Source organism: Harmonia axyridis, chromosome 6, assembly GCF_914767665.1.
Source record: "Harmonia axyridis chromosome 6, icHarAxyr1.1, whole genome shotgun sequence".
Lineage (NCBI taxonomy): Eukaryota > Metazoa > Arthropoda > Insecta > Coleoptera > Coccinellidae > Harmonia > Harmonia axyridis.
In genome coordinates, this window is record NC_059506.1 from 3,173,042 (window position 1) to 3,197,520 (window position 24,479).

The 24,479-nt window shown below is 35.0% G+C and overlaps 1 protein-coding gene across 2 annotated transcripts; it reads right to left on the reverse strand.

The window, feature by feature from the left end:
* Nucleotides 1–24,058, reverse strand: LOC123682598 (mediator of RNA polymerase II transcription subunit 1). 2 transcript variants are annotated; one of them, XM_045621324.1, is made up of 16 exons: nt 23,896–24,058; nt 23,699–23,835; nt 23,507–23,640; nt 22,863–23,444; nt 22,580–22,811; nt 20,757–20,937; nt 18,079–18,660; nt 16,425–16,620; nt 16,048–16,283; nt 15,761–15,987; nt 15,441–15,705; nt 10,691–11,008; nt 8,687–8,992; nt 6,147–6,586; nt 3,150–3,411; nt 1–434 (listed from the first exon to the last, which is right to left on the reverse strand). In XM_045621324.1, exons 1-16 carry the CDS (start codon nt 23,912–23,914, stop codon nt 121–123), a joined length of 4,431 nt encoding a protein of 1,476 aa, XP_045477280.1. In that variant the 5' UTR covers nt 23,915–24,058; the 3' UTR covers nt 1–120. The 2 variants fall into 2 exon arrangements, with proteins under 2 accessions (XP_045477280.1, XP_045477281.1); XM_045621325.1 differs by having other exon boundaries at nt 1–765.
* Between the last annotated feature and the right edge of the window lie 421 nt (nt 24,059–24,479).

A 24,479-nucleotide genomic window follows, 5' to 3' on the forward strand; every position in this document is an offset into this window, starting at 1 on the left:
TTGAATAAATAATCAATATTTTTATTCATTAAACTATTTAAGTCAATCATATTATATACAAATTTGATTTGATAATATACAGATCGCATGATTAACCTAAAAAGTGGCACAATCAATGCATTATTTCCCCAAACCCACATATGTCTCATCCCCCAACTCGTCATCTACCAATCGTGGAGAGATTGCTCTTGGACTGGGGTGGGGAGCAGGAGATTTAACTATGTGCACACTGACAGAAGGCGATGAAGGATAGGGAGCTGTAGTTGTTTTACTACCGTCACTCCCTTTGCTGAAATCCAACAACATATCGCAGTCTGTCATGTTGCCTACTTTCTTAGTCTCCCTCTTGTCTCGTGGAGTATCAGGTGCGACGAATTTAGCCAAATCCATTGCAGATTTCATCGAAAGACTTAGAGGTTGGTCCGTGGACGAGACTAAAAATCGAAAACGTTTTCTACTTTCAGCAGAAGGAAAAGACAGTATCAGTAAACATATAAAAGAATAGAGCGAAAGTACAGATTGGCAGGTATCTTGGAACCCTGTAAATTATTTACATAAATCACTTGGTAAGTCTTGTTTTACAGTCGAATAAAAACTGCAACAAAGCATCTATAGCCATCCACAGATATGCACACAGCATCTTTAAACAGTTTTTGAGCCCCCTTTAATCGTCTTGTAATTTTGCATTTTTTGGTATGTGAAACCCATAGAAAAGGCACAATTTTCTACAGATGAAGAGCCTGGGAAGAAAGTTGCGCTTCCATCCTAGAAAAAAAAATGTAAGGACTGATTCGATAGCTGTCTGAATGCATCAATAGCTTTGTTCTCGGGTTCAACACCGACCAATTCTGGTTAGGTATACTTAACTGTTTGTAGTGATTTATTTCGGATTTGTGGTTTCAGAGGACAAATATTACAGCCAGATGGATTGATTTCTTCAATTTGATCTTTTGGTAACCGATATTCAAGATATGGTAAAATGTAACCGTCTTATCATATTAAAATTTTTGTGAGGAGTTTCAGATAAGCCTAGGTTACAATTGGTTGTGGCACCATGCTTTTTCTCCTCGCTGCTAAAAAGTCAGCATTCCATAGTATGTTGTTTTTTGGTAACGCTATTACCTATATTCGTCAGATTTTGATCAAATTTATTAGGTATTTTTAAGGATGTTCAGATGGATGAAATTTTCCAATCGCATTTCGCAAAACTAAGGCACTTTTTGTCGTCCTTCTCGGCTTTCAATTGTGAAACTGGTGGAAAAATGTGAGCTCTTAGGAGAAGTTAGTGATGTGAAGAATAAAAATTGTGTGCGTCGCTCAAGAACAACTAAGAAAATCGCTGTTGTAACCTGTAGTGTTGTTGAAAACCCTGGTTTGTCGATTCCTCGTTGATCTTGGAATTGGACATTTCACAAATGACATAACACCGGAATTGGAAGATATTGATGTGGACGACGTTATTCGCAAAAAGACGGCGCTACGTGCCACACAAGCAGACAATAGCAATAAAAGATTTCAGGTCGTGTTATTTCTCGAAGAGATTATAAAAATCGGCCACTAAGATTTTGTGATTCAACACCTTTAGAATTTTTTTTTGGTTCAAATGAAAGGTAAGGTCTCTGCCAAAGCTCCACAATCGATTCAAAACTTTAAAGATGAAGTTCTTGACGTAATCGAGTAAGAAAATGTGCAAATTGGTCATGGAAAAATTAATAAAAAGGATATGGTGCTGCAACTGTAGTCGTGGTGACCATTTGGCTGATATCGTTTTCCATTGTTAATGTCATACCTTTCTCTTTACAATGAAATAAAAATCCATAGATTACTCTTAAAATATACTCTTTTTGTAATATTAAAATGAAACCTCTTATTGTAAAACCCTCTAAGGGGTTCCATAGGAATTTCAGCTCTGTCGACTATAATGCTGCGCGTTGCACATGTATAAATTATAAATTTTAGACAGATAACACTGTTAAAAGACCGAAATTGGGGTAGAATAGAGAGCTTATTTTAGGAGCGAAGAGCAAGGAAGCATATTGCCACACTCATTAACAGAGTAGTTTTTCCGTGCCACCTCATTCTAAAGATTTAAATCACACTGACAATATGTGAGCTATGGTGGTAAGTCTGTTCACTTAGCATGCTCTTCAAACTTGGGCAACGATAATCCACGAAGTTCAATTTGCTTGGAACAAGATATCACAAGTATACACTGAAAACCTGATTTTGTTAATGTGCAACTACTCCAGGGTGACTATCTTTTTATTATATTTTTTCCGATTATTTACCACTAAAATTTCTTACAAAAATTATCTTTGATTCTTTATATAACATTATCAAAAAATCAACCTGGAAAAATTATTCCTTCTGGGTGTAACACTTCTAATTTCACTAATTATATGTTCATCAAATGAATGTGAACATTTTAGATTTAAACGAAAATCTTTATTATGATATACTCTTTGTCCAACTGTAGGTTTCACTAGACTGTGTTATCAGTTTAAAATCTACGGTTAAGCCAGAAATTGAATTGAACAAGGAAATTACTTGATCTTGAAATCGCCACGATTTTTTTTTTTTGAAACTCACATTGTGTATATACAATTTTGGAATTGAGTCAAACTGTGTAGTGTTATTTATGTTAAAAAACATAAGAAATATTCTGAACAGGTCTTCCTCATGTTGAATTAATACTATCCAACGAGCTTTCTGAAGTACATATGATGGAGTAACACAATAACCTTACACTGAAAATCTTTGTAAGAAATAATAATTTACCATTAGCACAAATCGAGGTTCTTTGTATCTCAAAAAGTTCAAAAGTATTTATTACCTCAACAAAAATACCTCATCAATACTCTTTTCAGAAGACACATGCAAAAATTCATGAACTGGTTCGGAATCAGACACGTTAACAAAGCTAATAATCATGTAATTAGTAACGAAATCAAAACTCTAATGATTCAATGACAGGACTCACCAAGTTACTGGAGAATTGCTCTCCAAATTGGAAAATATAAAATTGTCATAAAAAAGTTTGAAGAATGAAGAAAGTCGAGTTAGATATTGTGAAGATTGAAAAGAATGATTTAAATTGGAAAGTTTACACTATTGAATGATGAAATTGATTTAACCACTAGATCACTTACATCCGGTTCCATAAGTCTTATTGGAAACTGAGTTTGAAATGGGGTAGGAAATTGCAAGAGGGTCCCTTCGGCCATTTTCGTCCTCCTCGTCCTTCCTGTTCATCATGGATGGGTTCTGTGTAATACTGTTCCTCATTTTGCTTTCCATCGATTCCAGAATCTTGTTATTTGGAATGGCCAGTGGATACTTGGAGTCACCTTTTGGCATGAGATCATAAATTTTCGAATCTGACGGACTGCGACTTAGGTTGTTAGGGTTTTCCTGCAGAAATACAGTTTATTTATATAAAAGACTAAAATTGAAATCTATCAACAAAAACAAAATGTAATTGTATAAAAACAAAAGAAACTCCATTCATTGAAAAAAAAGTTCAACAATAAAAACATAACTGAAAAAAAATTTTTTTTGTACAATACTCATTCCAGTTTCGTTTCCAATATTCCATAACATGGAGATTTACTCGATATACAGGGTGTTTCATTGGGAAACAGAAATACTACAGAGGTGCATAGGTGGCACCAAGGCGGTTCTGGAGATACCCCATTTATTGGGTCTTACTGTCTTCGTAGCCAAGATACAGGGTGTTTTATGAATTTTGCCCGTTTCTTTCAGAGGCCATATCAAACGATATGGTAAATTTTCTTCATATTTGGCAAATATGTTCCTAATTGATAGCTCAAACGTATCATGCAATAACCGCCCTGAAAATCCAGGTCCGGGTTAACAAAAAATTATGAATCGTTTGAATTTTCGAAAAAACACCCTGTACATCGGAATTTTGAAAATCTGTTTCAATATTCGGAAAAACCACTAAAAACTCAACTGAAACGTGTACTTCAAATTTTCGCGCAGAAAGTTTTACTGCACAAATTTTCAACGTGAAAGTGAAGTTTTTGAGAACTTGGATACCTGAAAGTGGTTTAACGTGACTTTTAACAATGAATTATCAGAAATATTGAATCCATTATTATTTCAACATTACTTTGTAATTCATTTTTACATTGTTTTTCCTTTTTATAGCTGTATACCATTTCAGTTTTTATTTTTGAGTTATTCTCTCGTCGTTTCTCATTACTGCACAATTTTTTTTTTATGTCTGGGGTCACATGAAATCGTTAGTTTTTTCCTCAGAAATCAATACTCGGGATCAGCTAATCAGAAAAATAGAAGAGGCTAGCCAGAAAATGAAAAATAATCCAAATGTGATTCGGAAAGCAGTTCGAGATATTCTGAAACGAACAAAAAATGTTTAGATCAAATGGAGGACATTTCGAGCCGTTTTTGTAGTTATTCATCTAATTATTTTGTTATTATGTTTTTTGTTTATAATAGTTTCAAAACATACGATGTCAACCTAATCCAACTCAATTCTCAATAAATAGAAACTGAAATAGTATACAGCTATAAAAAGGAAAACCAATGTAAAATTGAATTACAGAGTAATGTTGAAATAATTATATTATTATTATTATATTTTTGATAATTCATTGTTTAAAGTAACTTCAAACCACTTTCAGGTATCCAAGTTCTCAAAAACTTCACTTTCACGTTGAAAATTTGTGCAGTAAAACTGTCTGCGCGAAAATTTGAAGTACACGTCTCAGTTTAGTTTTTAGTGGTGTTTCCGAATATTAAAACAGATTTTCAAAATTCCGTTGTTTCGAAGATTCAAACGATTCATAATTTTTTGTTAACCCGGACCTGGGTTTTCAAGGCGGTTATTGCATGATACGTTTGGAGCTATCAATTAGGAACATATTTGGCAAATATGAAGAAAATTTCCCGTTTGGTTCGTTTGATATGGCCTCTGAAAGAAACGGGCAAATTTCATAAAAAACCCTGTATCTCGGCTACGAAGACATTAAGACCCAATAAATGGAGTATCTCCAGAACCGCCTTGGTGCCACCTATGCACCTCTGAAGTATTTCCAATTCCCAATGAAACACTCTGTATATATGACCGCTCCAGTTTAAGAAGTACATATGAACTTTTTTACCATTTTATCAATAACAGACTGCAGGTCTACTAAATATTGTGTGAAGCAGACAAATCAACACCTTCACAACTGCACTAGGAGCAAAATTAATATAAAGAGATACTGAAGGGAAGACCACTAAGAATTGCACCACCAGTGCCATACCACTTTTTTCTCGTTAATATCAAGCTTCAAAAGATGAAAAGAAAAAGAAGTACAATTTCCAATAGTGTAATAATATCATACGATATTAATTATCTATCTGGTTAATGTATCAGCAAAATGCCATCAACATAACCATTGTCAGACAGAAGACTTCCACGCTATTACGTAGGAATCACAATCGAAAGTAACCCAAGGAGAATGCATGTCATCGAGGGAGAATAGCGATATACCGGTTTCACCCTTATTAGGGATCATCAGTACCGCATAACTCTACCCAAGATGACAAACAAACGAAATAGCAGGCAGATGCTTGTCAAAATTTCGGAACATAGATTTAAGTCTGGATCGAGATATTGAACTTTTGACTGTTGATGAATAAAGTTGAATTTTTAAGACAAAATGGTTTGGCCTAATTCAAATTTGACGATTTCATTTCATCCTTTAGAAATTGGCTTGGTTTGGTTAATAAAACAATATGCAATAATATCCTGCAAAGTTCACAGTTTTTCAAACTTGAACACAAATTCAAAACGTGAGAATATTTAGACAAGCAATTGTTATTCATTATATTGATTTGATGATAAAACTTGGAAAAAATTGAGTCAGGCAACAATGCAGGAAAGCGTTTAATGGCGTCATTCTATTGCTAAAATGATTATACCAAAGATATCTATGATCTGCTTTTTGGTAACTTATTATTTCGAAAAAAGAGATCGGGGTCCTTAAAGACCTTTTAACAAGATTCTTTCAGTGAGCATCGAATTAGGGACATCCTGTATATGGAATATGGATGTCTACAGAATCCATGTCTATCTTTATAGACCGATCTCAAAATATAAATGAAGTTGGAATTACCTTGGAACAAGATTTCTTGTCATCCATCTGAGTCGACCCCATCCTAGCGGAAAGCTTCGGAATCTGAAAATTTTTATCCAGCTGCTTCACCAAACCTTCCATCTTCAGAGAAGAATTGTACTTGAAAGCCGTATCAGGCTCATCTTTTGGGGTGGGACTTGATTTTCCCCTCTCCTTGGAAGAAAACACCGACTTTTCCGAACTGCTCTTGCCCAATTTCGATACCCTGTCTTTAGTTTGACCGCTAGCACTGGCTTTTGATGATTTGTTGCTGGAAGACATGGAAGAAGTTATCGAGGAAGATTTTGGACTGGAGAGGGTTAGTTTAGGCGAGTTTTTGGAAGAGGTAGGCATGGAAGATGTGGAAAGCGAGGATGTTGTTTTATGATTCTGTAGCTGCTGCTGCTGAGGCTTCTTGGATGCAGGACCACTGTTAACGCCTGAAAAATTAAGATGAGATGCGTATTTGACAAAAATGTTTTATAATTTCCAAGTTCTCTGGAAAATAATAATTCTTAGAAATTTTTATAAAATGTCGTGATCTAGTACAATTAAAGAGATAGTTGAATAACAAAGATCTAGTGGTCTTGGCAGATTCCAAAAACCTTTATTTAAATCAAGTAAAGTTCTAATAATATAAAATAAAAAGTTATCCAATTTGTGGTTCCCGAGTAAACGTAATTAAAACACACTTTGCATCAGTCAGGGATTCCGTCTCTTCGAATTTTTTCACTGTCATAACAATTATACGCTCAGATGGACACCAATCTGGAATCTTGGAATCTGCCAAGACCACTAGATCTTTGTTATTTTACTATCTCTTGAATTGTACTAGATCCCGACATTTTATAAAATTTTCTTGTAATGTACGAAACATACTACAGAATCATTACTTTTATAGTAGGTTTTCACAAGTTCAGCAGTAGGTAAACGAACGACATTGTTAAATGGCATAACATAAGATTTTGATGCATAGAATACCTGGTGTGTTTACTGATTCGATTTTGTTTCAGACTTTTTGAGAGACTCAACTGTTGCTTTGGTGTTCTGCTTCACCAGAGTTCTGTAAGGGGGAGCTCTTCAAAAATTTTCGAATTCCCGCTGTCTACCTGGTGCCGTTTAAAAAGGAAATACTAATTTTAGACACTGCAAAAATTCACAATAAATTACAATTCAGTTCATATCGAATTTTTAATCAAATGAATGGAATATAATGATTTACCATAGAATATAAAGTTCACTACAAGAGCGTAGAAATGGGGGGATACAGGGGGTAATTACACGGTGTTCTAACTTGGAGATACAAATGAAAATGACAGATTTCCGGATCATTTTGAGAAAAAAAGTCCTATAACATGAGTCCCTAAACATTTTGTTTTGAGATTCATCTGTTAAAATTTAAGTTTTTTTTCTCCTATAACCTTCCCTTCACAAGATATTTAATTTGAATTGGCCATATATATTCCAGTTTAAAGTTTTCACCATGTGATATGCTAATTTTGAATGCAAATCTACAGGGTGATATTTTTTCTGGAAGGATGCCTGCTTCCTTCCCCAAAACTATATTTTGGTGAATGGCTGTTAGTTTAGAAAAATGTAGAAAAATCTCTGGTCCAGTACTACACTTTTTGGTTTGTTATAGTTTTGTCGTATCTGCTATCGATTTCGAGAATAAATCTCTAGTAATCCTCAGGAAAATCCAAATTATTATGAAGATCCAGCTAGTAAGCTCAAATGAATGAATTAATTATAAGTTTTGGTATTTATTTACCCAATCTGTAGCGAAGATTAATAAATATTTGATAAACTGAATAAGCATCACAATAAGTACGACACACTAGAAACAACCTGTATATTGAAAGCAAAGCGTTTGAGGGCTCATATTCATGAAACTTTTTTTTCTCAAAATTATCCAAGTAATTTCTCATATTCCTTCGTAACTCTAATTTGAGAACACCCAGTATAAGGTAAAAACAACTGAATTAGTAATAAAAAAATTATTTTGAGTAATGTGGTTCAAACTTCGTTATCAAACTTCTTTTTCTAACAGTACAGATATGAGTAAAAGTTGTCGTCAGAATTTTTTTTTTTCGATTATCCCCCCCCAAGAAAAAAAAGATCTACGCCCTTGGTTCACAAGAGTCGAGAATTGAGAGAAATGTCAAATGTAAACGATGTATGCGCCATCTGAAACAGACCGCGATCTCTCGAAATCAAGTAGGTATAAATCTGAAAAATCACCCGTTTTGTCTGAAAGTTTTACAGGTATAAGTAGACACACCACGTTTTCTATGCATCTTAATAAGACGCTCCGGATGACAGTTCTGTTTGACATATGTCATTGAAACAGATGTGAGATTCGGACCAAGACATAACTCAGTATAATGTTCAAAGTTCATAATTCTATTACACTTTTCATAATATGATTTCCAAAATTTGACCCCTACTTTTCATTACCTAATTTCAAATCTTCATTATTGGAAATAACTAGCCTAAAAATACACCCAAGAGAATAGTCTCAAAGCTTTCACAAAACTAACCTGGTTTCAATCCTGTATGAACTTTGGGAGGACCAGTTTTGGTGCCAGTACTCTTGACTGCATCTTTGGTACGGGTCTTGTTAATAGTCAACTTTATACCGTCCGAACTAGGCTTAACCATATATTCCGAATTCTTCGGATCTCCTGATTTAGTCGTTGTACTTTTGGAATCCCCGGATTTAGAAACTTGACTACTACTTGTACTTCTGTCCCTTTCTATTCTGTTATTCATCTTTCCTGAGAGATCTGTACCTGTCTCACAATGCTGTGCAGATTTCAACTTATCCACTATGGCTGACAACGTACCTGAAAGATTATTTAAGGACTTATTAAAAATTTTATATGAATAAAAAAAATATTTAATATGAATTAACTCTATCGATTATGTTAAAGATTTACGTAATTCGTGAACATACAGGGTGTCCCAAACTCGATGGCCTATTAGACGTTTCTGGAAAGCTAATCATAATTTTGAGCTGAAAATTTGCATATTGGGGTTTGAGACAATGATCTTTCTCCCTAAAATATTTTCAGATCTCTACAACTTCCGGTTATACCGGAAACAGACTACTACTTCCTTATTTCAAATGGCACACCCAGTATATTATTGCATCATTAGATAGCTTTTTTTATGGCAATTTCGGCAATATGCCATACCTTGGGTAAAAATTCAACGGTTCATGAGTTATTGGGATTCTTATGAAAAAAAAGGTGGCGATGAGGACTCACATTTTTTTGAATATTTCAGCAGAAAAAGGCTTTTTCGAAAAAAATTTATCTTGTTTCGATTACGCAAATACGTAGTATTATAAGACTGTTTTCGGCTTGGACCAAAAATGTACAGAGTGTTTATAAGAGGATCATGAACTTGGACAACTCAAATTCATCAAAACTCAAGATTTTCAATTTAGAACCTATATTTTTTATTATTTCAGTCGATTCTACGTACAAAAATAGTGGGGGTTACTTCAGCAAACCCTATACCTAAAATGAATACTTCAAGAGTTATCGGGGAAGAACTTCAAATGAGGAAAAACCGCTATTTATAAATGTGAGAATAACTGTCTGTTACTTCCGTATAAACACAGAAAGAAAATAAAATTCGATGTTTTCATAACTAAATTTGACAGATCAAGAATTGTAATGAATTATTCGTGATTGAAAATTGTATTGGTTTATGGATTTCTCAACAATACCAACGAAAAATTAATTAAAATTCATGAAATGTAAAATTTAGTTATCCAAACATCGAATTTTATTTTCTTTCTGTGTTTTATGGAAGTAACAGACAGTTATTCCCACATTTATAAATAGCGGTTTTTCCTCATTTGAAGTTCTTCCCCGATAACTCTTGAAGTATTCATTTTAGGTATAGGGTTTGCTGAAGTAACCCCCACTATTTTTGTACGTGGAATCGACTGAAATAATAAAAAATATAGGTTCTAATTTGAAAATCTTGAGTTTTGATGAATTTGAGTTGTCCAAGTTCATGATCCTCTTATAAACACCCTGTACATTTTTGGTCCAAGCCGAAAACAGTCTTATAATACTACGTATTTGCGTAATCGAAACAAAACAAATTTTTTTCGAAAAAGGCTTTTTCTGCTGAAATATTCAAAAAAATGTGAGTCCTCAACGCCACCTTTTTTTTCATAAGAATCCCAATAACTCATGAACCGTTGAATTTTTACCATCAAAAAAGCTATCTAATGATGCAATAATATACTGGGTGTGCCATTTGAAATAAGGAAGTAGTAGTCTGTTTCCGGTATTACCGGAAGTTGTAGAGATCTGAAAATATTTTAGGGAGAAAGATCATTGTCTCAAATCCCAATATGCAAATTTTCAGCTCAAAATTATGATTAGTTTTCCAGAACCGTCTAATAGGCCATCGAGTTTGGGACACCATGTATATCAGTGCTACTAACTTAAAAGTTTTCAGTTCAGTCATTCCTCTGCATGCAACCAAACTATAGATAAAATTCTAGAATGATATTACTTTACCTTTTCTTCTTGCCTGGTTTAGGTTACTACTAGAATCAGAAACGGCCCCTGGAGATATCTGATTCTCCGCAGATGTTATCATGTCTGAATTAAAATTCGAATCTGTCGGTTTGATTTTCGAAGACGATTTGTTTTTGGAACTACTGCTAGTGGACTGAAAAGTCGACGATTGTTTTTTGTCCTTATCTCTCGACGATTCTTTTGGACCGGATTTTGTTTTTGATTCGGATTTACTGTTTGGCGAGTTTGTGGCACTTTTCAAGGTCGACATGCTGGGTTTTCCAGAACCACTAGCTGACGGATGTTTAGGTGAGGCACCTTGAAGTAAAATAACATTTTTTAGGCTCAAAGTTCACTAGGACAATAGATGGGTCTACTAAAATCTCCTCGAAGTAAATATACAGGCTTATAAAAAACAAGTGTTTTCTTTCAATGGCTAAGTGGGGAAGCTCTGAGGCTTGATAGACAGTCGCTCTCCAACCGCGGGATGGGTTGTAAGGTTATATCGGTTGAAAATGAACACGACAATTCTAATTCATTCAACAAGGAATAAAATGGTCGTAACTCATCTCGCAGTAGAAGAGCGAATTACACTGCGCAAAAAAATTAACGCACATTATGGAAATCTCAAATTTATTCTACAACTGAAGGTGTTCTCAATGATAATTATTTTTATCAGAATTATGCATGCATATGTTATCCACTTTCAACGTTTTTCTTCAATACAGATGTTTTTTCCCAGCAGGAATAAAAAAGGTGAGATTATCAGATTTTGAATGTATTGGCCCCTGAAATCAGTTGTTCTCGATCAATTCTAGTGATCAATAGTTTTTCTTTCGTTTGATTTTCTACACTCGATCGCTATGCAATGCGAAACACGCAATTTGACCCAAGAGAAATGTGCCCAAGCGGTAGTTTTACGAGAAGAAGGGTGGACATACACAAGAATTGCAGGAAGGAGTATGGAGTTTCCCATACAAGTGTGTCCAGAATGTTGCAGCGATTCAGGGAGACAGGTATGAATGTCCGAAGACCAGGACAGGGAAGACCACGGGTAACAACTGCCATTCAAGAACGTTACTTGAGAGTTTCTTCGTTGAGACAACGGTTTGCAACCGCTCGCCTCCTTCAAAATCAGCTTGAGCAAACTCATGGGGTAAGAAATCGCCTCAGAGAATATGATTTAAGGCCTCGTGTCGCGGCAAGAGGCCCAGCTCTTACCCCAGCCCATCGAAGGGCGCGTTTGGATTTTCCGAGAGAGCATATCCATTGGGAAGAGGCTGATTGGGAAAGAGTTCTCTTCACAGATGAGTCTAGATTCTGCCTCTACCATTGTGATCGACGTTCCCTTGTATACAGACGTTCACATGAAAGATATGCTCAGTGCAATTTCCTGAATACTACTGGTTTCGGGGGACGATCGATTATGGTATGGGGTGGAATATCTTTGACTGCTCGCACAGACCTAGTGGTCGTTGATAATGGAGCTATGAATGCTGATAGGTATATAAGGAACATTCTTGAAGAGCATGTAGTGCCATTTGCCCCATACATTGGTGAAAATTTCATTTTTATGGACGATAATGCCAGACCCCATCGTGCGCGCATTGTTCAGGAGTACCTTGAAGAGGTTGAAGTCTCTCGAATGGAATGGCATGCAAGAAGTCCAGATCTCAATCCGATTGAGCAGGTTTGGGACAACCTCAATAGAAGGCTGAGAAGTTCAGAAAATCATCCAGCTACTCTTAATGACTTAGGAATCAAACTCAGAGAAATCTGGGAAGGATTAGATCAGAACATTTTAAGATCACTCATTTTGAGTATGAACCGTCGTTGCCGAGCTGTAATTAACGCAAGGGGTGGAAATACCAAGTATTAAATCACTTATCAGCATTCCAGTATTTTGAAAATTGTTTATTTCTCTTCTTTCACATAAGATTCGGTGAAATCCTGAATTTTTCTTCCATTTAATGTGTCTTGTTTCGTTCAAAACCTTCCCGAGAGAACATAAAAAATAAGTTATAAAGTCAATGTAGAGTTAACTTTCATTAAAATTAAGATTTTCAGAATGTGCGTTAATTTTTTTGCGCAGTGTATTCGAGCCGCAGCTCTAGAGCAGGCCGCTACGATGACCATCCCCACTTAACCATTGAAAGAGTTTATTCGATATTGTATCACGCAGATGTTTTGATGTTACTCTGTTCCACTGGACCATGAGTATTCTCTGGAATGACGTTGAATATTCTATATTTCCTAATGTATTTACCAAACCTGTATAAGTAAACCATTCAAGTACGCGCAACGAGTTCTTTCAACGTTGCAAGTGCTTTAGGGACTCGTGAGCCATGCTTAATTTTTATGATATCTTATCATCAGCACATCAATAACAATGCTGTAAATGGATTTGAGATCAGTATAATGTTCCTTCCAATTGTTGTTGACAAGCTCATTTCGCAGTTCATATAATTTATAAATTTCAAAATTGTAGTGAATCAATAAAAACTCTGATGCAATATTTTGAAGTTAGCCGTGGATAATGCATTAAAATTGATACCAAACAAAACTCTTCAGAGAGGATGAAAAATTAATTTTACAAATATAGAAGAGACAGCCTCGAAATCAGAAGTTGGACTTGTTTTTGTTACTAGTAACTTATACAGGGTGTCCCGCAAAGACCACGTCAAACCGAGGGAGAATGTAGATCGAAGGATAACCCACCTGCTATGACAAAATTCCCATTATAAAAGTCTTACCGTTTTCGAGATATTTTTTTTTTGGAAAATAATGAATTTTTGCCCCTTTCAATAGTTTTGTCCTCACGGTTGGTACAATTTTACACCTTTTTGGTTCATTTTTTCAGTGACATATTGCTGAAGAATGATTTTAACATTTACATTAAAAACATCCTCCGAACATTTTAAAGAGGGGCTGTGAGAAATATTTTTATTGGAAATTTTGGTAGTGGATTTTTTTGTTCATGAAGTTTAGCCCATCGTAGTGTAACCAAAATGTACCGAGCTACTGCTGCACATAACACCAATAAATTGTCTATTCTATAGTGATTTCAAAAAGGTATCACACAAGTCATTTGTTATTCATAGAAAAAATACATGGCTGTTTTTATCCAAATGGGTACGTTTCTGACAAAATCAAGTTTGTCAATTCTGTTAAGAAATCTTCGATGTTGCATTACTTAGTGAACAATGGCAATTGTTTACGTGCGAAAATATTACTGGCATAATTATTCACCTCAACGAAATTCAATTTTGCCGGCAAATTTTGCGAAAACATCATGCAGATCCAGATTTTTTCAATAAGATCATTTGGAGCGACGAGTCTTCCTTTACCAAGGATGGGTGTATAAATCTCCACAATTTGCATAGTTGGAATATCATAAATCCACACGAGGTGAGAGAAGATAGATCACAATATCGATTCAAGGTCAATTTATGCACTGGACTATTTAATGGTGAAATTTTGGACCCGATCGAACTGCCGCCCTCACTGAACGCAAACAATTATTTGGAATTTTTAACCGGTCAGCTGTCCATTTTATTGGAAGATGTGCCACTGGCGCTGCGACGTAGTCTGCGGTTTCAACGTGATGGATGCCCAGAACATAACGGACTCGAAATTGCCGCACATTTGAATAGAACTTATCCCCACCGGTGGTTTGGAAGAGGAGATGAAATTTTGTGGCCTCCTCGTTCACCTGACCTAAATCCTATGGACTTTTATTATTGGGGCTGCCTAATAGACAAAGTATACGCAACACCCATAAGTAATGAAGCCGAATTGAGAGAACGCATACGCAATTCGGCTTCATCACGTATGGGTGTTGCGTATACTTTGTCTTTTAGGCAGCCCCAATATTAAAAGTCCAGAGGATTTAGGTCTTCATGTACCCATCTTTGGTACAGGAAGACTCGTCGCTCCAAATGATCTTATTAAAAAAATTTGGATCTGCATGATGTTTTCGCAAAATTGAATTTCGTTGAGGTGAATAATTATGCCAGTAATATTTTCGCACGTAAACAATTGCCATTGTTCACTAAGTAATGCAACATCGAAGATTTCTTAACAGAATTGACCAACTTGATTTTGTCAGAAACGTACTCATTTGGATAAAAACAGCAATAACAAATAACTTGTGTGATACCTTTTTGAAATCACTATCAAACAGACAATTTATTGGTGTTATGTGCAGCAGTAGCTCGGTACATTTTGGTTACACTACGATGGGCTAAACTTCATGAACAAAACAATCCACTACCAAAATTTCCAATAAAAATATTTCTCATAGCCCCCCTTTAAAATGTTCGGAGGATGTTTTTGATGTAAACGTTGAAATCCTTCTTCAGCAATATTTTACTGAAAAAATTTACCAAAAAGGTGTAAAATTGTACCAACCGTAAGGACAAAACTATTGAAAGGGGCAAAAATTCATTATTTTCAAAAAAAAAAAAAATATCTCGAAAACGGTAAGACTTTTATAATGGGAATTTTGCCATAGCAGGTGGGTTATCCTTTGATCTACATTCTCCCTCGGTTTGACGTGGTCTTTACGGGACACCCTGTATTGTATAGTCATAGTATAACGAATATTCTTTATACTATTGTATGTATTTCAATTTTGAGATTTTGCATGCTTTTTTGTTTATAGAACAGGAATAATGAAGCAGATAAGATAAAAAAAAAGTAATACTGAAATAATCAACTGAAAATCTTTTATGTATTTATCAGCACTTACCATGGTTTTTGGGACTGGAGATTCCTAAACTATGTTTTGGACTACTTGGAATATGAGCGGGACTGTGTTTCGGACTGTGATGACCCTTCAGACTTTGTTTCGCCAAACTAGGACTCAATTTTCCACTAATACTTCTGTGAGTAGGTGATGCAGAATACTTCAAGATCCCCGGAGACGAAGGGGTGCTAAGGGAAGGAGGAGGAGACTCCGATGGCTTAATACTGACTGAAACAGGCTTCGAAAGTGGATCCTGCTTGTGCGGAATCTGTAATAATCGACTCAATTTAGGAAATAATTTTCTTTTTGAATGCATCGATTACCTTCTCTGGAGGTCCCATGGGACTTTCATCCCTTTTTCGTTTTCTTTTTTTTTCCATTCGACTCTTATCGTCCGATTTACTTTTGCTACTTTTTCTTTCTTTATATTTATCTTCTGATGAAGACTTTTGGGGAAGTGGAGTGATTGTTATTGTGCTCGGTATTAAGGATGAAGGAGAAGGACTCATAGATGATAGTTCAACAGACGCACGTCTCTCAGAAATACCACCTGTGGTGAGAAATGCAAAGAAAATTATTGGAGAAAAACTGTTTGGAAATGGCCACTTACCTTGAATATAAGAGGGGCTGGCAGTGTTTGTTATTGGCGTAATGCTTACATTGGAAGGTACTAAGTTTTTGTCATTTAAATCGGATAACATATCCATAGGAGACTTGACTTCAGAATTCTGTCTAACTTTCTCATTCATTTCTTCCTCCATATCGTCACGGTCTGAATCCACATTCTTATCCATACCTCCTAATTCAGAAGAGTCCATAGCAGACAATTCTAAATCAGATTGAAATCTGCTCCAAAAACATCAAAAATATTTCAATAAAAATATGAGAACTTCCAAAAAATTATATAAGTATATGATATAAAAAGTCTGCAACCATAAATAATACTTCAAATAATAAGAAGTAGCAAAAGAAAAAAAGAAAACATACCCCAAGGAGGCTGAATTTGAATTCGCCAAGTCTGTGGCATCCTGATGGGAAAGAAATGTACTCCCTGAGGTTGAATCACTGCTGTTAGAGCTCTCTAATAGAACATCTTCTTCTCCCGTCTTCCGGCTCTTGGACCTCCAGGAATCCTCACCACTCCTGGATCGCTTCTGTCCTCTTTTGGTATTCTTTTCGTTACCTAAAAATGAAGAAAATGAGGAAGAGATTTTTTGACAACTAAATATTCTCTCAAGAATGTAGTGATAACCGATTTTACTCGTCTGATATTCAATTTATTTACAGAGCTCTCTTTTGACAGTTTATCTCAAGTGTATTTCACAATTTTCACAACGAATAAAATGATAAAACAAAAACCGAAAGAAGATATTCTTCAACTGATGCACTGAATAACCAAAGTGTGTCTTTAGGTTCAGACAGAAACAGAAATCCCAAGAAATTTGTATAAAAAAACCAGAAGATCGCAAAGCGATAGCTTCAGGCGTTCTGGAGTTATGGCCGAAAGAAGACACAATTTGGTTTTCCAGTGCATCAGTTGAAGTATATCTTTTTTCGGTCATAACTCCAGAACGCCTGAAGCTACCGCTTTGCGATCTTTTGGTTATTTCATACAAATTTGATGGAATTTCTGTTTCTGTCAGAACTTAAAGACACAATTTGGTTTTTCAGTGCATCAATTGAACAATATCTTCTTTCAGCCATAACTTCAGAACGCCAGAAGATATCGCTTTGCGACCTTTAGGTTTTTTCATGCAAATTTGATAGAATTTTTGTTTCTGTTGAGAAAATTCTATCATTACATTTGAAATTTCGGAGTAAATGAACAAAACAATGAACTTCTGACTTAGCGCCCCCTATCGAAAGCAGCAAAAACAAATTTATCATCAGTATATTTTATCCTCAATCAACAAGATATTTTCTCTCAGAGGATATCTAATTTGCTCATAAATGTTGAGCCAAACTGAAGTTACAGATCAGTCAGATTTCTCCCTTTCCCCCACCCTTATAAGATGTCGTAAAATCGAAACTGATAATTCAAAAACATAAAGAATTTTTCAAGGATTACAGTGATGTTATTTTTTCTTCAACTTTATTTAAAATATTTTCAAGAAAATTCATTTTTCTACTCGACGATAGCTATTACGCCCCCAAACAGTAGAGGTAGGAACTTCAAAACAATTTCCAGTGTGTTTTCTTGAACACATTAGTGATAAAAATTTTTACCGCAAGTTTCTAACAATGAGTGGATCCTGAGATATAGCCGCTTACCTCGCTTATTTGCTCACTCTGTACATTATTTTTTATATTTGGACCTAATAAATTTCTCGTGAACAGGCTTTAACAGAACCAAAAATTCAAAATTTTACAAAACTACCCGCAAGCTGAGGTCCTAAAAATTTTTCAAGTTTTTCTTCATCTGAACAATCTACATTAATTAATTCATAGAGAGAAGTTTTCGAGCATGAACGAGATAATTGAAAGAAATCAGCTTTAGAAGAACATAATGAGGAAATGAAAAAAGAGGTGAGGTGCTTCAAAGGAATGATAGAAGCAACTACCCTACTTCTCGAAGTCTAAAAACGCCACTGGTTAGAAGAAAAAAAAACAACTTTTGAGCTGAAAAAACGGATTCACTCACCTGGGGCTCCCAGCAGTTCAAGCACCCCCTCAGAAGACGGGAAATTCTGAAAATTCGGATTAGACATGATACTTTCGTTCAAGAACATCTCTCTTTGCATCACATTGGAGGTCTGGGTGTGACAAAGCTCCTGTTTCACTCTGTTACCGCCACCACCGTCCAAGCCTTCGAATTCCGGAAGATTACTACCCCCAGGTCCTCCTACGCCTCCTTTGGGACCACTACCACCTCCTGGGTCGCAGGAGTCGAGGGGTAAACTAAAATTTTCATGTCCATTGTTTCCGAGTCCAAAGTGGTTCCTCCTAACAAGGGATTGCCTCTCCCAGAATTTGATGATGGCCCGTATCATCACGGGAATAGAGAAGCTTTTGTTAAGTACTTGGGAAACCAACTCTGAGGCCGTATCTGGAGCTGTAGGTGGCGGTGGAGTACCTGGTGTATGTATCTTGCAAGTTAACCTAGAAATGTCTGACAGGTCCATCTCCGCAGTTGCCATACTTTCTTCTGTCGGATGTTCTAGGGAAATAGATATGTGTGTCCAAGAGAGAGCAGTTATTTCCAACATGAAAACGTTCTCGAACGCTGTGAAAAAGAGACATGATTGATAGCACTTGAATAATGAGTTATATATATAAATGGTTTGAACTGTGATCGAATTTGATATAAAAAAATGTTGAAAAAATTCTAAAAAACATGCCATTGATATATTTCAGGAACAGCCTTGAACAACAACATTAAAAAATAAGTTGAAACTATCAGTAGAATTAAAATTATAGTCAACAGAATACAAGAACAGTTGAAACATCACAACAGTTAAAATACATTATTTTATGATGAAATTAGTTAAAATATTCCAAAAACCAAAATTAACTGTACAGGGTGGACCAAATTGGACACTTCTGAATGGAAAGTACTATTTCTATACTAGAGAGAGACTGATGTTGGTGTCTTAGGGCCAATTTTCATGAGAAACTCATTGGAAAAAATCGCAACTGCATAGCGTCAGTTACATAGTTCCAGGATATTTCTAGAAAATGTTCATTTTTGAAATATTGCTATAACTATTTTTCTTTTGAAAACTTGTAATTTCTGTAAAAAACCATCTGAAACCAATTTTTTACATAGAATTTAATGACTTTAATTGAATTTTCCTCAAATTGATATTTCATGGGATATCGCTATGATTTTTTTTTTAATGGGACATATACAGGATGTTTCATTTTATACCAGACAAACCTATATAGTCATGTAGATGACACCGGGAGAATCATTTTTGACTTATGACATATACCTCGTTTTCGAAGCATAAGCGAGATACAGGGTGTGCAACATCATTTCTGACCAATATTCTATTGAATGTAGTCAGTTATATATGTATAACCTTTGAAGTTACAATTTTGGTCAAATCATAGTATTTTTGAGTATTCCATTCAGAAGAGGTAAAGAACCTTGACAAAAAAAATTCAAAATGGCGGAAAACCTGCAACGTATGAAATTTTTTTCCTTGGTGGTCAAATTGAATTTCATTTACCTTTTCTGAATGGAGCACTCAAAAATACTATGATTTGACCAAAAATTGTAACTTCAAAGGTTAAACATAACTGACCACATACAATAGAATATTGGTCACACCCTGTATCTCGCTTATGCTTCGAAAACAAGGTATATGTCATAAGTCAAAAATTATTCTCCCGGTGCCATCTACATGACTATATAGGTTTGTCCGGTATATAATGAAACACCCTGTATATATTTCTACATATTTCGATAAAGCTGAAAATTACCATTTCAAAAATATAGCATACTTGGTGTTTTTCTGATGTCATGTTCGATGCCCCAACAGATGGCCAGCTAGGTCGCCTGACCTAACATCTTATATTATATCTTTTAATATTCCATAAAAGTAGAAGCCCATAGAATTTAGGTCAGGTGATTTAGCTTGCCACCTGTTTGTATTTCGAACATGAATTCAGAAAAATATATATATACGTTATTTTTAACAGATATATGAAACAGAATTCTATGCAAGAACGGTCTGGAACTTGTCTAAAGTTAAAACAAAATTTATTTTTTCAATTATGAAAGAATTCAAAAAGCTAAAAAGTAACTTAACATGTTACCAACAATTTGAATTATCCATTGGGCACTTCATAATTATAAAATGGTTATTTATAATACAAATGCAGAAGGCATTGATATTCTACGAGTTCAGAATTTAAAAACTCGCCACTTTTTGTTTTTTTTTTTATGAACAAATGTTAGAAGAGCTTTCTGTATGAATATTATACATTATTTTGTCTAATTCACCAAATTTTTAGTGAAATTAATGGAATATTTCCATACATGTAGTAATTTTGAGATATTGGTAGATATTTTTTTTTTTATCTTGTAAACTGAAAAGGTTAAGAGTTTAAGAGTAGCTTCAGCTAATCTTCGCCTTTTCGGGGCAAATGTATGTACATTTGTTGAATAAAGTCAGTTTATTATTATTATTGATAGGCAGGGGAGTTCTGAGTACCAACATATAATTATGAAATATAACCATGAAATCTGTGTGATATTCTCACACAATTTCGTTCTATAAAATGTGGTAGAATGAACGGATTTGCCACAGAATAAGAGAAAATAGTTGTTCCACCTATTCCAATGTATCAAGAAAATAACAATAGATTACTTACTCTGGTGGCTTTTAGGTCTGACACAACTTGAGATGAGAGTATTGAAGAGAGCCTGCTGTCTTAAGAGTACCAAAATCTGAGCTACCTTAGTTGGATGAGTAAAAGGAATACTATTGACAAGAATCCCTTCTACATTTTTGTTATCCGTCATGAAATAACAGTGGTTCTGATCTGGCAAGTTCTACAAAATAAAAAAGATAATTAATTTAACTAGTTAATAATTCTATATCTACTTAGAGATGTACAGGGTGGGCAAATAAGCGAGGTAAGCGGCTATATCTCAGGATCCACTCATCGTAGAGACTTGCGGTAAAAAATTTTACCACTAAAGTGATAAAGAGAACACACTGGAAATTGTTTTGAAGTTCATACCTCTACCGCTAGGGGGCGTAATAGCTATCATCGAGTAGAAAAATGATTTTTACTCGAAAATGTTTCATATGAAGTTGAAGAAATATTATCATCACTGTAATCCTTGGAAAATTCTCTATCTTTTTGAATTGTCAATTCCGATTTTACGACATCAAATAAGGGTAGGTGAAAGGGAGAAATCTGACTTATTGAAACGCCTGTAACTTCAGTTTGGCTCAACATTTTTGAGCAAATTAGATCTCGTCTGAAAGATAATATCTTGTTGATTGAGGACAAAATATAGTCATGATAAATTTGTTTTTGCTGCTTTCGGTAGGGGGAGCTAAGTCAGAAGTTCATTGTTTTGTTCATTTTACTCCGAAATTTCAAATGTAATGATAGGATTTTCTCAACAGAAACAGAAATTCCATCAAATTTGCATGAAAAAACCTCAAGGTCGCGAAGCGATAATTTCAGGCGTTCTGAAGTTATGGCCGAAAGAAGATATTCTTCAACTGATGCACTGCGAAATACCAAATTGTGTCTTTAAGATCTAAGAGAAACAGAAATCCCATCAAATTTGTATGAAAAAACCAAAAGGTCGCAAAGCGATAGCTTCAGGTGTTCTGGAGGAAAAAAGATATTCTTCAACTGATGCACTGAAAAACTAAATTGTGCCTTCTTTCGGCCATAACTCCAGAACGCCTGAAGCAATCGCTCTGCGAGCTTTTGGTTTTTTCATACAAATTTGATGGGATTTCTGTTTCTCTTAGAACTTAAAGACACAATTTGGTTTTTCGCAGTGCATCAGTTGAATTATATCTTCTTTCGGACATAACTTCAGAACGCCTGAAATTATCGCTTTGCGACCTTCAGGTTTTTTCATGGAACTTTGATGGAATTTCTGTTTCTGTTAAGGAAATCCTATCATTTCATTTGAAATTTCGGAGTAAAATGAACAAAACAATGAACTTCTGACTTAGCGCCCCCTACCGAAAGCAGCAAAAACAAATTTATCATGACTATATTTTGTCCTCAATCAACAAGATATTATCTTTCAGACGAGATCTAATTTGCTCAAAAATGTTGAGACAAACTGAAGTTACAGGCATTTCAATCAGTCAGATTTCTCCCTTTCATCTACTCTTATTTGATGTCGTAAAATCGAAAGTGGCAATTCAAAAAGATAGAGAATTTTCCAAGGATTACAGTGATGATATTTTTTCTTCAACTTCATATGAAACATTTTCGAGTAAAATTCATTTTTCTACTCGACGGTAGCTATTACGCCCCCTAGCGGTAGAGGTATGAACTTCAAAACAATTTCCAGTGTGTTCTCTTTATCACTTTAGTTGTAAAATTTTTCATCGCAAGTCTCTACGATGAGTGGATCCTGAGATATAGCCGCTTACCTCGCTTATTTGCCCTCCCTGTACAAAACTAGTGAAAAATAAAGTAAAAATTCAACTCACCACAAAAAGCCCTCTATTATTTTCTGACCTCATCTTGCCATTACTACTTTGACAAACAATCAAGTCTAAAAGAGGTCTCCTATTAGAAAAATCAAGCCACTCAAGCTCTGTGACCACTTGGAGCTGCCTAGCTAAGGCTACGCACATAGGCAATGGTTTATTCAACTTAAGAACGAAAGTTGCCGGAATAACAGAACTGTTCTGCCCACTCAGAGGAGCAAATGAAGGGGTACTGGAATATTTAGGATCAATTTATTGAAATTAACATTCAGCTGATATTTACCTTTTACCATTCATAGTTCTACTAACAGTGATTAGAGTAGTTGTCTGTAATTTATGGGCAACTGAACCTTCCATACAAACTGAAACACTGTACCCCAAGTTTTTACTAGATATCAGTTCCACACTTATTGGTTCTAATTCTCCCTTGCTAATGTTAATTAGGTCATAAGGTGAAATAAAATAAGTCAACTTCATAGGATGGCCACCTTTCCTTTTTTCCAAGATACCAACAGGGGACTTATATATTAAATTAAAAGGCTCCTTCATGAAAGACTGTAGTTGAGCTAGAGTGCTTAAATCTGATTCTAAAGATTGCAAAGCTGTGAAAGCTTTACTCTTAACTTTTTTCTCCGCGTTTAGCTGGTAAATTGAAGCAAACCCTTCTAACTGTGCAGTGAAATCTTGGAAATCTCCTCTTGATAAACAGCTAACTAATTCTGCACAGCTTTGTTGCTCATTTTTACCTTCATGATGTACTTTAACATCCTGCACTATACCTGAAGTGTCCAATAAAATTTCTAAATAAAACATATCAGAAGATATAAAAAGTTGAACGTCTGATGGTCCAACCACAAATTTCAATCTGTAATATGAATAATATTCATGAAAAATTACAGGTAATGTAAGCACATAGTAAAAACATACCCTAGTTGTCTAGTTAAACTTTCTAATCTTTCAACCATACTTTGTAATGAAGTAACTTTCATCGAATATTGTAAGGTATCCAAACATTTTTGATGTTGACTTTTTTCGACACTATCTACAGCATATCTTTTATCCTGGAATAAATTTTAATTCAAACATCATGAATATATATTCCTAAATTAGGATATTTACCAGCATAGTCATTCTAACACTTTTAGAAATCTCAGGTAATGTCTTGTATTGTGCTGCTTTAGATCTTAATTTTTCCATAAGTATTTCAAGTTGCCAATCTTTACTTTTCTCCGGTTCCTGTGCCATAGCAGCACCTCCTAAAATAAAAAATTCAAATTGATAACTGCATATATAGGGCATCAATTTTCAAACCATACCATTAGGCACCCGATTCATGTTTACGATCGAATGATTATTTTTCTCGAACTAAATCAAGATAAAAATTAAATATAAAAAAATTCATTTAAGAATTTAACTAACTAATGGAAATTTGTCGGACATCGTACATTGATGTTGATATACATAAGGCGAGCAGCTGTCAGCTACACATGTCAATCTTATGCACACAGAAAAAACGAAATATCATAGACTAGGTTTTATTTTTTTTTCACTAAGTGCTATGACACTTTTGAGAATTTATAAATTTAAATTTACCGTTTTGATATAAGCAAATGTTTTGAGTCCTTTCAATAGAATCTTCATTTGTGCTCGATCCCGAATACAAGAGAGATGGAAGTTTAGTGTCACCAATCACAATCGAGCTAGCCGATTATGTGTGCGAGCCATAGGCGTGGAGAATACTGATTTGATTGTTGAATGCTATATCAGGAAACCTTTTTTCATAACTTCACAACAGCTAAATCATTAGCTGAGAAAAACATTGACCCTTTTGAAACACGAAAGAACTTTTATGAATAAATCACATTGTAAACTATTTTTGAGCATGAATTGATAATTTCGA

What these genes read in the sequence shown, in the direction of transcription:
- LOC123682598 (XM_045621324.1), bottom strand. An exon ending in TCAAATTCAGCCTCCTTGGG is followed by an intron (nt 16,284 to 16,424) that starts GTATGTTTTCTT and finishes TTTTTGGAGCAG; the next exon opens with ATTTCAATCTGATTTAGAAT. An exon ending in TAAGACTTATGGAACCGGAT is followed by an intron (nt 435 to 3,149) that starts GTAAGTGATCTA and finishes TTCGATTTTTAG; the next exon opens with TCTCGTCCACGGACCAACCT.